This window comes from Phyllostomus hastatus, unplaced genomic scaffold (genome assembly GCF_019186645.2).
Source record: "Phyllostomus hastatus isolate PE091 unplaced genomic scaffold, TTU_PhHast_1.1 phas_scaffold_755, whole genome shotgun sequence".
Taxonomy (NCBI): Eukaryota; Metazoa; Chordata; class Mammalia; order Chiroptera; family Phyllostomidae; genus Phyllostomus; species Phyllostomus hastatus.
This window is the reverse complement of record NW_025334039.1, coordinates 10,339,367-10,353,717: the sequence shown is the minus strand read 5'-3', so window position 1 is coordinate 10,353,717 and position 14,351 is coordinate 10,339,367. Positions and strand designations below refer to the sequence as shown.

Genomic DNA, 14,351 nt, shown 5'->3' with positions numbered 1-14,351 from the left:
GGGATGTATTCGCTGTTTGGTAAAGCAAGCCTGGCTTTGCTCAGGATATAATCGTATGTCAGAATCAAAGGGAAATTTCCCAAATTTTAGTCGCTTGTATAATTTCCAAGGAGGTGAGAGGCAGGGGTATCATTAACAAACCTGCTCATTGCTTTCTTTCTGTTTTGCTGAAAATGGAGTTAAATGTTTACTTTCATTTACTTCATTCATTTCGCTAAATGGCTTTGTCTTGATTAAAAAACTGGACCTTTCACAGTGGGAATAGATTTTCATTTAGGAGGACATTGGTTTTTGCCTTGTAGAGTTGAGTCATTTGGCACACTTTGGGAAATTCTCTGGACAAATTTTCCTTATGATTAAATAAATTCACAAAGAAGCAGCAGGTATAAATTTACCCATTTTTCTTCTTAACACTAGTGACACTAGCTGTTTGAGATTTTTGTTCTTGTTTCTCAACCACCTGTGCGGGAAGAGTATGGCAGGAAGAGAGCTGAGGGTGGTCTGGCCCCAGCTTTGCCCTTGTGGGCAAGTCATTAACCCTTCAACACCTTACGTCAATCAGATTTTGTTGAAGGTCCCGAAAGCCATGCATCTTACTGGATTAAAAACAGGATTCGATTCTTGTTTCTACTATCCACTGATGTGGGGCTGTGAGCAAGTTACTTCACTTACCATGGCTGCTCCTCTGGTAGGGTCCCATTGGAAATAGTGTGCAACCCCTTCAGTACTGTTGCGCGTGGGTCACCGGCTAGCAGTGACCACGGAACGCTGTGGATGGCTCGACAATAAACACGCGAGAAAAAACAACACATGCACAGAGACAGACTAGTTTCTGTGGGGGAAGTAGGGACAGAATGGCCACCCCCCCTAGTGGGGAGCGCCCTGATCCACCGTCCATACCTGCTTTTATTAGGCTCATTTTGCATAATAACTCAGGTAATGTACAATACTCATTAGGGGAAGTAAGGAATATATAAAACAAAGAACTCTGCCGGTCTATTGAGTTGGGGGTCAAAGAGCTGTAAGGCTGAGGAACAAACTAGCTTCCTCCTAAGACCCTCCTCATTCAACTGAGAGCATTCTTGAACAAAGAAGGTTTCACAGTAATTTACATGTTCTTTCTTAGGCCTGATCACCCCGGGAAATCCGCACTTCCCAGTACCGAGCTGTACTTCCCCGTCATTGTTTCAGGCTTAGGTGGAGCGCGGGAACTAAGGCCACCGAGAGATAAGGAGATTTTCTTCCGGACGCTGAGAACTCAGACTTTGTCAAAGCCGAGGAGTGAGGGTCCATCACCCCCTTTTTGCTGCAGCCCCCCCCAAGTCCTTCTTTTGGGGGGGCCTCCCAAAAGTGATCGTGCCTGGCTTGGGTTGTTCCCCCGTGGGGAATCTTACCCGTCTTTGGCTAACCGACCAAGCTTTTGGGGGGTTCAGTTATGAACAAAGCAGCAGAAGCAGCATTCCTGCCAGGAAGATAAGCTTTTGTCTCCTTGCCGGCTCACGGTTCCAAGGGCGTTCCCTTAGCCTTAGCCTAGGCGGGGGTCTCAGTTTCTGATACCAGTCAGGGCGGTTCCCAACACAGTACGGCGCCAGTACATGCCAGTGGTAAGCATTCAGTGCGTTGCAGTCATCTGCAGTTTTCCCAGCCGTAAAATGATGTGAGATGCATCATTTGTTCCTTTGACCATTAGCAACTCCTTTCATTAGTGGCCTTTGGCTGCTGTAAATGTTTGCTAATTTTCAGAAGAATAAAAGGACATTTAATACATGCATTCTTAGTGTTATTTTTCAGCCAGTCTTGTTTAACTAATTTTTTTTTGTTTTGAGATAATTGCAGATTCATATGCAATTATATGAAATACCAATAATATAGCAAGATCCTGTGTGCCCTCTACCCAGTTTTCCCCAGTGGGAACATCTTGCAAAACTATAGTTACAACATCACAACCAGGCTTCTGATGGTAACAAAGTCAGGATCCAGGACAATGTCATCATCACAGGTCCTCTTATGGCCACTCTGGCTTTCCACCCCACCCCTGCCCTTGCCCTTGCCCCTTGACAATTACTAATCTATTCTCCATTTCTATTATTTTTTTTTCATTTCAAGAATGTTATATTAAAGGAACCATATAGTATATAACTTTTGGGGGCTGGCTGGCATTTTTTCACTCAGAATAATTCCCCAGAGAGTCATTAAACTGTGTTTTTGATGAACCCCCAAATCCTTATGAGTATCGACGCATTTTATTTTGGCAACAATTATCGTTAGCCAAAAGTGCATAGTGTGGTACCCAGCTGAGAGCGTGTAGTAAGTGTTCAGGGAGGTTCAGTGGGGGGTTCACATTCCACCTGCCTCCACCCTTCCTTCTCCTCCTGTCTGTCCTCCTCCTCTCTCCTGGCCCCCTTTCCTTTTATTAACATTGACAAAAGCTGATTGCTCAAGTTAAAAAGTTCTATAAAGAGTTAAATGAAATAATTTATGTGAAAGTTCTTTGGAGATTTCTAGTCAGTGTTGGCCACATTGTATCTGACATGAAAAAGGAGTCAGTGTGAGTGGGGTCTTCCCCACACTGTGCACAGGAGGCCTGCCCACCACACTGCACCTGAGGTGGGAGCTGATAACCTACCAAGCCCGGCACGCTTTGATTCTAAGCAACAGGGTCCCATGAACAAAACACAAATGTCAGTTCACGTTCTTTACAAATCCTTTGCTCTGAAAATAGAGCTTCCTCTTTCTAGTTGTCAGACATCAAACCCAGTGAGCTCCTTCATAAAATCATCAAGAAATGCCAAGTATCATTCGAACTCTAGAGTTTTCATTTCTGTCTCAGGCCAGAAGCCCACAGGCAGACCCAAACCAACCGTTCAGGAGGGAACCCAGCTCCATTGTATTCGGTTACAGCATTTCTTCTTATAACTTTGCTGCTGAGATTCAAAGCCTGTCCTTTAAGTGGAGTCAGATCCTTCCTCTGATTCAGAAACAGGGTACAGGTGGGGCAAGCTTGCTGCGTCAGTTCCTGCTTGAGTCAAGATAGGGTAGCCTGTACCGTGCTGACAAACAACCCCAAATCTCTGTGGTAATAAGGGTTTATTTCTTTCTCATGCAAAGTCCAGTGAAGGGTGGGCAGCTCTCCTTCACCCTGTGACTGCGCTCTCTGGACTTTGTGGCTCCCAAGGTCAACATTGTGGGAGAAGAGGGCTGGGGAATTCACAGGATGCTTTTAAGTAAGGTGGCCATACACCCCTGTTTGCCTGTGACAGTTGCAACATATACCTGTGGATTTGGAGGAATGGTTAATATTTCTCCTTTTATTTTATTCTCAAAGGTGTCCCAGTTTAGACAATGAACTAGGGTGACCCTGTCTGGGAGCCAACTGTCGTGATACCTGCCCACATCCTGTCAGCCTCCACCGAACAAGCAAGGATGTGGAGAATCGTACAGGAGCAAGGACCCATTTTAGTGAACGCTAAAAACTTGTGGCACAATAGACATTTTCAGGAATGCCACACATTTTTAAACAGAATTAATTCCATAATTCTTATTACCAAAATTGTGTTGAGCAGATATGATATATAAATATGATGTTCTTGAGACCTAATCCATCTCATTTAATCCCACATGGTGGCGGTGGTGGGGTAAATCGTGTCCCCTCCCCTCCCCTCCTCAGAAGTCCACATCCTAATGCCCAGAACCTGTCACCTCACGGGACAAAAGGGACTTTGCAGGTATGAGTGAACTGAGGTGGGGAGATTATCCTGGATTATCCAGGTCGTCCCCAATATGGTCAGAGCTTCCTTACAAAAGGGAGGCCGAAGGAGATCTAACGATGGAAGGGGAGGCAATGTGATGATGCGAGTGGAGACTGGGGTGATGCGTGTTGAAGATGGAAAAAGGGCTACAGGTCAAGGAAAACAGGTGGCTCTGGAAGCCTCTGAAAGGCACAGACTTTGGTGCAGTGAAACTGATGTCAGGTTTCTTATTTCCAAGACTGTAGGAGAAGAAAGTTATATTGTGAGCCACTAGGTTTCTTGTGAATTTGTCATAGCAGTAGTAGAAAGTGATACACACATACATTCTGAAGTTCAGCCGGTGACTTTGGATTTCTGTTAAGAGTTATGGTAGATACGCTTATCATCCTTGTTTTACATAGGAGAAATTGAGGCCCGGAGAGTTTAAGTGACTTGCCCAAGTCCCTGGAGCTCGGGTCAGAGCCAGGACTCACACCTAGGCAGACGGGCTCCTCAGAACCTGTTCCTAAGTACTCCGCTCTACTGCGTCCCTCCCCGGCCGCCTCCTCCCCGGCCGCCTCCCCGGCCGCCTCCCCGGCCGCCTCCCCGGCCGCCTCCCCGGCCGCCTCCCCGGCCGCCTCCCCGGCCGCCTCCCCGGCCGCCTCCCCGGCCGCCTCCCCGGCCGCCTCCCCGGCCGCCTCCCCGGCCGCCTCCCCGGCCGCCTCCCCGGCCGCCTCCCCGGCCGCCTCCCCGGCCGCCTCCCCGGCCGCCTCCCCGGCCGCCTGCGGTCCTCCCAATTCCCTCCCACCCCACCTGTCAGTCATGAAAGGCCCTGCTCAAGCCCCTCCTCCCACTCCCTCTTGACTTCAGTCTCTTGCTCTTTCCATGGGCGCAGTGGCACTCAGGACACCTTTCCAGCTTCATTCAGGTTTTGGAAATTTTAAGGAAGGTTCTAGGTCTTCCATAGGGAATTTGGGCTTCAGGTGAAATGATTGAATTCCTTCATATTTAAGTTTGGGGGAAGGTATTACTAATGAATTTTCTCTCTACTCTTTAATTTCCAATTCTCTTCTTCATACTCTAGAGAGGGGAATGTTCCCAAGAGTAATCAAGTAAAGTGATTAACAGAAGTAATGCTGGAATTGTATTAAGCCTGTTTTACCATGACCCAGAAAAGAAGCATCTGGAAGTTTGCTACATGAATTCTTACTTAGTTATTACTTTAAATTTCCCCTTAGCTTATTGTGGTTATATACTAGTATACATTTTGCCATATTGGCCCTTGTCTAATGGTTCCATAGTTGACCACTGAGTTCAGTTTCCCGCCGCCACGGCTCCTGCTCAGAGCCACCCAGACTCCCCTCCAGGACTTGCTTTCGCAGCCCTGGGGACGTGCTCCCCGACAGCCCTCCGCTGCCCTCTGCCCTCTCCAAGAGTTGCCCCTGGCCAAGGGACATGGTTTCCTTCTTGGGGGAAGTCTGCATGCAAAATCAGTTAAAAATTAAGAAAACGAAGATCGGCCCTGGCTGGCATAGCTCAGTGGATTGAGCTCGGGCTGCGAACCAAAGTGTCGCAGGTTCGATTCCCAGTCAGGGCACATGCCTGGGTTGCAGGCCATGACCCCCAGCAACCGCACATTGATGTTTCTCTCTCTCTCTCTTTCTCCCTCCCTTCCCTCTCTAAAAATAAATGAATAAAATCTTTAAAAAATATATCAAAAAAAAGAAAACGAAGATCCTTGGTAATAAATACACAAGGATGATCAGTTAATCCTTATTTTCAGGAATTAGAAGTGTTCTAAAGGAACTAGGAAACATACTTTCTGGCTTAAACTTTATTTTTAACATAGAAGTAGGGGAAAAAACATTATACTCGGCACCCACTCGTGATTAAAAATACATTCTACATTGTGACTCATAGTTCAATCACATTTTCTTTTGACTTCCATTTTAATAGTTAATTTACAAAGGAAATGAACTCTATAAGCAAAGACTCCAGCCCATGTCCAATCTTCAAGAAATGTTCCTTTCTTGATGAAAAAATTTTTCCAGACTATAAAAGCAGGACTTGAAAAAGCTTTAAAACCATCTTCCGAAAATAAAGGCAACGATGTAAGTGAGATATAATCATGCCTAAGTACTATTTCAGAACACATACCCTCGCATCTCCACACAGAATGAGGAATGGACGTTCAGTTTCACAACATGTTGAATATAGGCATTTCTGTTAAGTCCTCTATTTGAGAAAATTTTTCCTTCAGTTCTTCCCACAAACCCCTGATTACAAGCACTGAACCACTGGCCAGGAACTTGCATCTAGCCTATAAGCCCTAGGCACTTTATTGTTGATGGCATAGCTCATTCTTTCAGTTCTGATTAAAGTTTTTGATATTTTAAAGAGGATTTTCCCTGTTTGAGATCCTTTATTAGTTCCTTATTGGTGAAAATACTTTCCTGGGTAGAGGGGGCTGGAGAGAGAGAGAAGCTGTTCTTTGTGTACAATAGGATGGATGTCAGATCTCAAAGGCTCTTTTCTCTGGCTGTTCAATTCTTGAGCAGTCAGAATAAGCCTTGATATGGACAGCCTAAACTGTTATGTTTTTTCTAATGGGTCTTTTTTGGTCTTAAAGGATTATTTGCTTAAATAGGTCTCTATAAAAAGCATATACCCATGATGATGACATCACCGCCAGCTCTCTCACTTTTCACCAAGTGGTGCCTTGGCTGGGGGATGACGGGCAGGGTGTGCCGAGTAGTGCTAAGGAAGCGGGGGGTGCAGAAGCCCCAAAGGCCCAAGGACATTTACTAGCCGAGCATTGCCCTAATTTATCTAACACCAGTAGGATGGTTGACAGTGTGATACATGCATACAAGGGAAAGTATGCCTCAATAAGAATGACCAAATTATCGGTAATTCTCCATGACACAGGTGAATCTGAGGAACATGATGCTGAGCAAAAACAACAGACGTGGCAGAGTGCATATTTTATGATTCTACTTAAAAACAGTTAAAAATAATAGTGACACACGAAACTAAAATATTGGCATAGACAGGAAAGTGGTTACTTTGCAGGAAGGAGGGAGGGTTAGTGACAAAGAGGGAGCGCCAGGGGACTTCTTAGATGCCAGACATGTTCTGTTTCTTGATTTGAGTGATGGTTATGAGGATGTGTTCATTTTGGGAAAAAAAAAATCAAGTTGTATACTTAAGATTTCTCCGTTTTCTCTCTTTATGTTGTATTTCAGTCAAAATTTTATTTGAAGAATTGTGTTCAGCAATAGAAAATGCAGACTACTGTGTTACAGCATAATAGAAATAGCTAAATTGAAGCATTAGACTTCAAAGTCCACCAAAGGGCTTAAAATGCCTAGATGTCTCGAAACATAGTAGTAACGACACAAGGATAAGTTCTGACACTGTAGGGTAACTTGTGTTCTCCAGAAGACGTATATGAATTAATAACTTCAGGTTGACAACTATTTTCATTTTATCTTCCTGATCTGAAACTTTTACTTGTGGCCTCTATAAATAAATTTAGCAATCAATCCTCATCCTTTGACAGATAGCCATTTGTTTCTGCAGGTTCACTGTCAAGGGTTAGAGGCCAAAGCGCTCTATTTGTATTGAGTGTGTGAATTATGTCATAAGATACTTCTAATGTAATCTAAAACTAACTTGGCCACTTTGTGTTTTTTTAACCACTTTTATCTTTTATCTTTGACATCAGAAGAATGATACAATAACAGAGAGCACAAGAGAAAACACAAATATTTTAATGTTAATTATTATTTCTGTGTGTACTACTTTGAAAGTTACCTACTAGAGGGTATTATTGGATGTGAGGCCTTTCATCAGTATATAATAGACTGAATATTTAGTGCAATTAAATAGCAATGAGATGTAAGGAAAATAACCATAGTAATCACATGTATTTCAACATATTAATAAAGTAGTTAATATTAGTTCTCCAAAATGTTTTCCATTTTATAATAAATAAAAATAGTCATTAAATGGCAAACAAAGTTTTGTAACATTCCACAATAATATGCTACTCTGGGTATGGGAAAACCCTCATATATTTCTAATTGAAGTATTAATTGACAGAACCTATTTGGAAGGTAACTTGCAGGAAATGTTAAAAAATAAAATGTAAATACCCTTTGACTAAACGAACCACCTTGGGAAATCAGTAACACAGAAATTAAAGCACCCATACCCAGGAGATATATAAATAGGCAAGCATGTACAAAAATGAGAAACAACCTCTTTGGTAAATGATTGAATCAATTAGGATATGTCCATTTCATGCATTGTTGTATAGCCACTGAAAACAATGTGTTCAGTAGTGATAATAAGACATTGCCTCTGCCGGGTGTCTATGGTAGGTACCCTTCTAAGTACTGTGGACCCTTGAACAACATGATTCGAACGGTTTGATTTCATTTACATGTGGATTTCTAAAATAAATACTGACTATACTATAAATGTATGCTCTCTTCCTTATGGCTCTCTTAATATTTTGTTGTTCTAGCTTACTTTACTGTAAGAATATAGTATATAATACAAATAACATACAAAATATGTGTTAATCAACTGTTCACGCTATCAATAAGGTTTCTAGCCAACAATAGGCCATTAGTAGTTAAGTTTTTGGGGGGAGTCAAAAGTTATACATAGATTTTCAACTGTGTGGCAGGGTTGGCACCCCTACTCCCGACATTGTTCAAGGGTCAACTGTATTTTATATGTGTAAACTCTTTCCATTCTTGTAACAACAGCACTGCATAGGAATTATTGTTATTTCCACTTTATGGATGAGAAAATTAAAGTTTAAACACATCAAATATTTTACTAACCTCACAAAGCTAGTGTTGTGGTGAGCTCAAAAATTGAGCCAAACCGTCTTATTCCAGAAGGCACACTCTGAACCTCCATGCGGTGGTTCCACCTTCCTGAATTGATTAAGGATGGATTTCTCTTACATATTGGTAATTGGAAAAGCAAATGATGGAAATCTGGTTATTCTATTTCAAAAAAAAAAAAAGGAAAGAAAGAAAAGGAAAAAGAAAAAACTCCACATGAATGTACATTTGTATGAGGATTTTAACAGTTTTGGAAGAGTATTCCTCAAACACTAATTACTCCAAGATTTAGTGAGAAAGGAGATATTATTAATTTTTATTTCTATTCATCTTAATTATTTGAAGTTATGATAACACTGGAATACATTAGTCACTTTTTAAAACTATATTTTATTGATTATGCTATCACAGTTGTCCCAATGTTGCCCTCTTTGGCCCCCTATGCCCCATACCCCCCTTCCCTCCAGCAGTCTCCCCCCGCTTAGTTCATGTCCATGGGTCATACATAAAAGTTCTTTGGCTTCTCCATTTCCTTTACTGTTCTTTATCTCCCCCTGTATATTTTGTACCTCCCAATTATTCTTCTTAATTCCTGCACCTTTCCCCTCATTCTAGCCCTACCGCCTCCCAGCTGATAACCCTCCAAATGAACTCCACATCTGTAATTCTGCTCCTGTTCTGCTTGTTTGCTTAGTTTGTTTGTTTTTTTTAGATTCAGTTATTGATAGTTGTGAATTTGTTGCCTTTTTTAATGTTCATGATTTTGACCTTCTTTTTCTTAAATAAATCCCTTTAACATTTCATATAATAATGACTTGGTGATGATGAACTCCTGTAGTTTTACTTTGTCTGGGAAGCACTTTATCTGCCCTTCCATTCTAATTCATAGCTTTGCTGGTGTAGTAATATAAGTTGTAGGTCCTTGCTTTTCACCACTTTGAATATTTCTTGCCAGTCCCTTCTTGCCTGCAAAGTTTCTTTTGAGAAATCAGCTGACAGTCTTATGGGAACTCCTTTGTAGGTAACTCTCTTCTTTTCTCGTGCTGCTTTTCTCTTGCTCTCTCTTTATCTTTAACCTTTGGCATTTTAATTATGATGTGCCTTGGTGTGGTCCTCTTTGGGTCCAACCTGTTCAGGACTCTCTGTGCTTCTTGGACTTGTATGTCTATTTCCTTCACCAAATTAAGGAAGTTATATAATTATCATATAATTATGATGTGGCTTCTTTCATTATTTTTTCAAAGAAGTTTTCAATTTCTTGCTCTTTGTCTTCCTCTTCTGCTTCTAGCATCCCTATGATTCAGATGTTGATACATTTGGAAATGTTCCAGAAGGTCCATAGCCTATCCTAATTTTGAAAAATTATTTTTTCTCCTTTCCGTTCTGGCTGAATGCTTATTCCTTCCTTATGCTCCAAACCACTGACTTGAATCCTGGCTTCCTCCCCTCCACTGAGGGTTCCCTATAAATATTTCTTTTTTAAAATGTATTTTATTGATTATGCTATTACAGTTGTCCCATTCATTACCCCCCCTTCATTCCCCTTCACCCTGCACACCCTCTCCCACCCACATTCCCCTTTAGTTCATGTCCATGTGTCGTAAGTTATTTAGCTTCTACATTTCCCATACTATTCTTGCCCTCCCCCTATCTATTTTCTACCTACCATCTATGCTACTTATTCTCTGTACCTTTTCCTCCTTTCTCTTCCTCCCACTCCCCTGTTGCTAACCCTCCATGTGATCTCCATTTCTGTGGGTCTGTTCCTGTTCTAGTTGTTTGCTTAGTTCCTTTTTGTTTTTGTTTTAGGTGTGGTTGTTAATAATTTTGAGTTTGCTGTCATTTTACCATACATGTTTTTTATCTTCTTTTTCTTAGATAAGTCCTGTTAACATTTCATATAATAAGGGCTTGGTAATGAAGAACTCCTTTAACTTGACCTTATCTGAGAAGCACTTTATCTGCCCTTCCATTCTAAATGAAAGCTTTGCTGGATGGAGCAATCTGGGATGTAGGTCCTTGCTTTTCATGACTTGGAATACTTCTTTCCAGCCCCTTCTTGCCTGTAAGATCTCTTTTGAGAAATCAGCTGACAGTCTGATGGGAACTCCTTTGTAGGTCACTGCCTCCTTATCTCTTGCTGTTTCTATGATTCTCTCTTTCATTTTTACCTTGGCTAATGTAATTATGATGTGCCTTGGTGTGTTCCTTCTTGGGTCCAACTCCTTTGGGACTCTCTGAGTTTCCTGGACTTCTTGGAAGTCTATTTCCTTTGCCAGAATGGGGAAGTTTTCCTTTATTATTTGTTCAGATAAGTTTTCCACTTGTTGCTCTTCCTCTTCTCCTTCTGGTACCCCTATAATTCAGATGTTGGAACGTTTAAAGATGTCCTGGAGGTTCCTAAGCTTCTCCTCATTATTTTGAATTCTTATTTCTCCATTCTTTTCTGTTTGGTTGTTTCTTTCTTCCTTCTGGTCCACTCTATTGTTTTGAGTCCCAGTTTCCTTTCCATCACTATTGGTTCCCTGTGCATTTTCCTTCATTTCTCTTATCATATCCTGCATTTGTTCATCTACTTTGTGACCAAAATCAACCAATTCTGTGAGTATCCTGATCACCAGTGCTTTGAACTGTGTATCTGATAGGTTGGCTCTCTCTTAGTTGCTTAAAAGCACTGGTTCTGGGGCTTCCAATTCTGTTTGAGCCATCTTTTTTTTTCCTTTGGTCTGGTTGCACCTGTTACATAGGAGGGGCAGAGCCTTAGGTGTTCACCAGGGCGGTGGGGCACCCCAGTCTCTGGGTTGTGACGTTGTATGTGGGGTCCGGTTTCGAGAGGGAACAATGGTGCTTGCTCCGCTCTCCATCGGACCTCAGTCCCTTCCGCTGCTTCCCCCTAGCAAACTGGGCCCCTCTGGTGCCAATTCCCGCGTGGGTGGGCTTGTGCACCCCGTGGGACTTTCCAACGACCTCTCCTGTGAGTCTGGGAGTCTCTCCCTGCACCTCAACCCCCACAGGTGTTTTCAATCAGTGCCCCAAGGCTCTATTTCCCAGCTCTGGGATCCTGGGTTGCGTGCAGTGCCTCGCTTCACAATCGCTGCCTCGCTGGGTCTGCTGGTTGCCACCCCTCGGCTGGGGTCTGCCAGCTGCCACTTGCGCGCTCAGGGTCCACCCACTGTGGTCTTACGTGCCTCAGATGCCTTACGCACCCGGTCCCAATGCTCTCTGCTCTCCATGCTGCGACCCGCGCGCAGTTGCTGGACTCTGCTTCTCCTACCGGTCTAGATGAATGGGTCTATTTTAACTTCTTGGTTGTCCAACTTCCATACAGTTCAATTTTCTGTCAGTTCTGGTTGTTATTCTGTTTCTAAATTGTTGTCCCTATCTTGGTTGTGCAGGAGGCACAGTGTGTCTACCTATGCCTCCACCTTGGCCAGAAGTCTCCCTATAAATATTTCTTTATTTCATTTAGTGTAACTTTCATTTCTTCCTTTCTGTTGTTGCTGTACTCAGTGAGTTTTTTTGAGCATCCTGATCACCGGTGTTTTGAACTCTGTATCTGATAGGTTGGTTATCTCTGTTGTGTGTGGTTCCTTTTCTGGAGTTTTGTTTTCTTCTTTCATTTGGGCCATATTTCTTTCTCCTCAATTTCACAGCCTCCCTGTGTTTGTTTCTGTGTGTTAGGTAACACTGCTTTGACTCCCTGTCTTAGTAGCATGGTCTAATGTGGAAAAGGCACCTGTAAATTGTGTGGGGCTGAGCCTTAGGTAATCACCAGGGCAGAGCAACCCGCTTCACCATTTTATAGCTCTGTGTGGGAGTAGGACTCAGAGGGGACAGTGCCACTCCCTGGCTTCTGGAGATTTGCCCAGTCTCTCCCCATTTCCAGTCATTTCGCCCACTTCCCGTGTGTGACTGGTACCCTTCCAATTGTTGCCCTGGTGGTGAATCCCACCACCAGGGTGGTGGGTAGGTTTGTGTATGTTCTAAGTCTATGTAGGCCCTTTAGGTGGAGTCTCCTAAAAATCTGGCAGTTTCTTCTGCCACCCTAACCCCGGCCAGATTTACAGCCATAAGTTATGGGGATTTATCTTCTTGGCACTGGAACCCTGGGCTGTGCAGTCTGGCCTGGGGCTGGGATTGCTCTCTCCCAAGGTATCCCTCCCAAACTTTATCCACCGCATGTGAATGTGGGACCATCCATTCCCACCTCCACCTCTCTGTGCCACACTGCATCTCTGTGCCTCTCTGCCTGTCTCTGCAACTCTGCACCTCCTACCCGTCTGGATGAATGTGGCTTCTTCAAATCTTTGGTTATTGGACTTGCATACACCTTGATTTTCTGATTGTTTTGGATGTTATTTGTTTAGAGATCTAGTTGTAATTCTTTCTATGGGTGCAGGAGAAAGTGAAGCGTGTCTATCTACACCTCCATCTCAACCAGAAGTCCACTTTTGTCATTTTTTAATCCAATAAAGTGAAGAAAAGGAAAAAAAACCCTAGTCTCTATTTTTAGGTTATTTTTTTTGAGAGTTAACATTTAACAAGCAGACAAGGAATTAATAAAACTTGTCCTCTAAACTCTTACCAAGGTTTTCAAGCCCACAAGGATCTAATTCATTCATCTTCAGAAGTATCTAGACTCGCATGAAGTGGGTCCCCAGTAAGCATTGTTTTCTTTTCTTCATGTTTCTCATTCCTGCCCTTCTCCCACTCCAACAACCAATGCTACGCTCACAAAAGCAGTCTTATTTCCCCTTTTCTAGTCTCTCAGATAACTTTGGCTACACTAGTCCTTGGTGTGGAGAATGAGCTCCTAACACAATTGGCTTCACTGTGGCAGGGTGTAAGCTGAAAGCCCTACATTTAGAATCATACACAGTGATTATGTAAATACAAATAGTCCATGTTTCTGGAAGTATCTGCTGTTTTATAGACTCACTTTTATCGATTCATAGATATGAATCTATATGCTTTTTTATAGACTCATAGATATGAATCTTAATAGGATATAGAATGATATATATGACATTTCAGCAGTGTGAAGATGTGAAACTTCGTGTCTTACCTCAGGCAAGAATTAAATATCTTTCACATAAAATTATTCCATGGAATTGGTATTTGTATATGATGAGAACTTTACTTCACTCAACAGTTTGAAACAATGCATTTAATGAATATTTTAATGCCTTTTCTCAGGTTCCATTTTTTGTGTCGCGGCAATCTATATACAATCTGGAGAGACTTTTTGATCTTGCTAATGGTTGCATCATATCGGATGGAAGCCTTTTCAATTGGATTGTGTCCATTATTCCCTGAGCATTCTTTACATGTTAACCTTGTGAAGGATTTCATTGTTATTGTTTTTCCTGGTTGAAGTGTTTTGAAACTGTCCTCTTATAACAAACAAAATAAAGTTTTCTTACACAAGCTAAAATTTCTTTAAAAACTATGGTTTTGAACAATGTTTTACATTGCATTTGAATTAAATGACAATGCTGTTGCTTTAAGATGCTTTATAGTACTATTCACAGAAAATATATGTGCAGTCCAAGTATTCCCGTGTTTATATGTACTAGTTTCTGTTTTGATTGTCTTTAGATGGATCCAGATAATAAAATTGAATTAAGCCAGTAGTTTTCAAGTTGGGTGGGGTGGCAGGATTTTATATCTAGGGTGGTAATCTCTGAAGACATTTTTGATTGTAACTGGAAGGAGGATGCGACTGGCATCCAGTGGGTAGAAGCCAGGGATGCTGAGAAGT

The 14,351-nt window shown here is 42.3% G+C and overlaps 1 protein-coding gene across 1 annotated transcript in view; it reads left to right on the top strand.

Moving 5' to 3' along the window:
• Positions 1-14,012, top strand: part of CFAP54 (cilia and flagella associated protein 54) — a 250,390-nt gene extending 236,378 nt beyond the window's left edge. The window contains exon 68 of the mRNA XM_045826558.1: positions 13,787-14,012. Within this exon, the coding sequence (XP_045682514.1) occupies positions 13,787-13,906 (120 nt within the window). The 3' untranslated portion in view covers positions 13,907-14,012. The remainder of the gene's footprint in view (positions 1-13,786) is intronic.
• Positions 14,013-14,351: the final 339 nt, after the last annotated feature.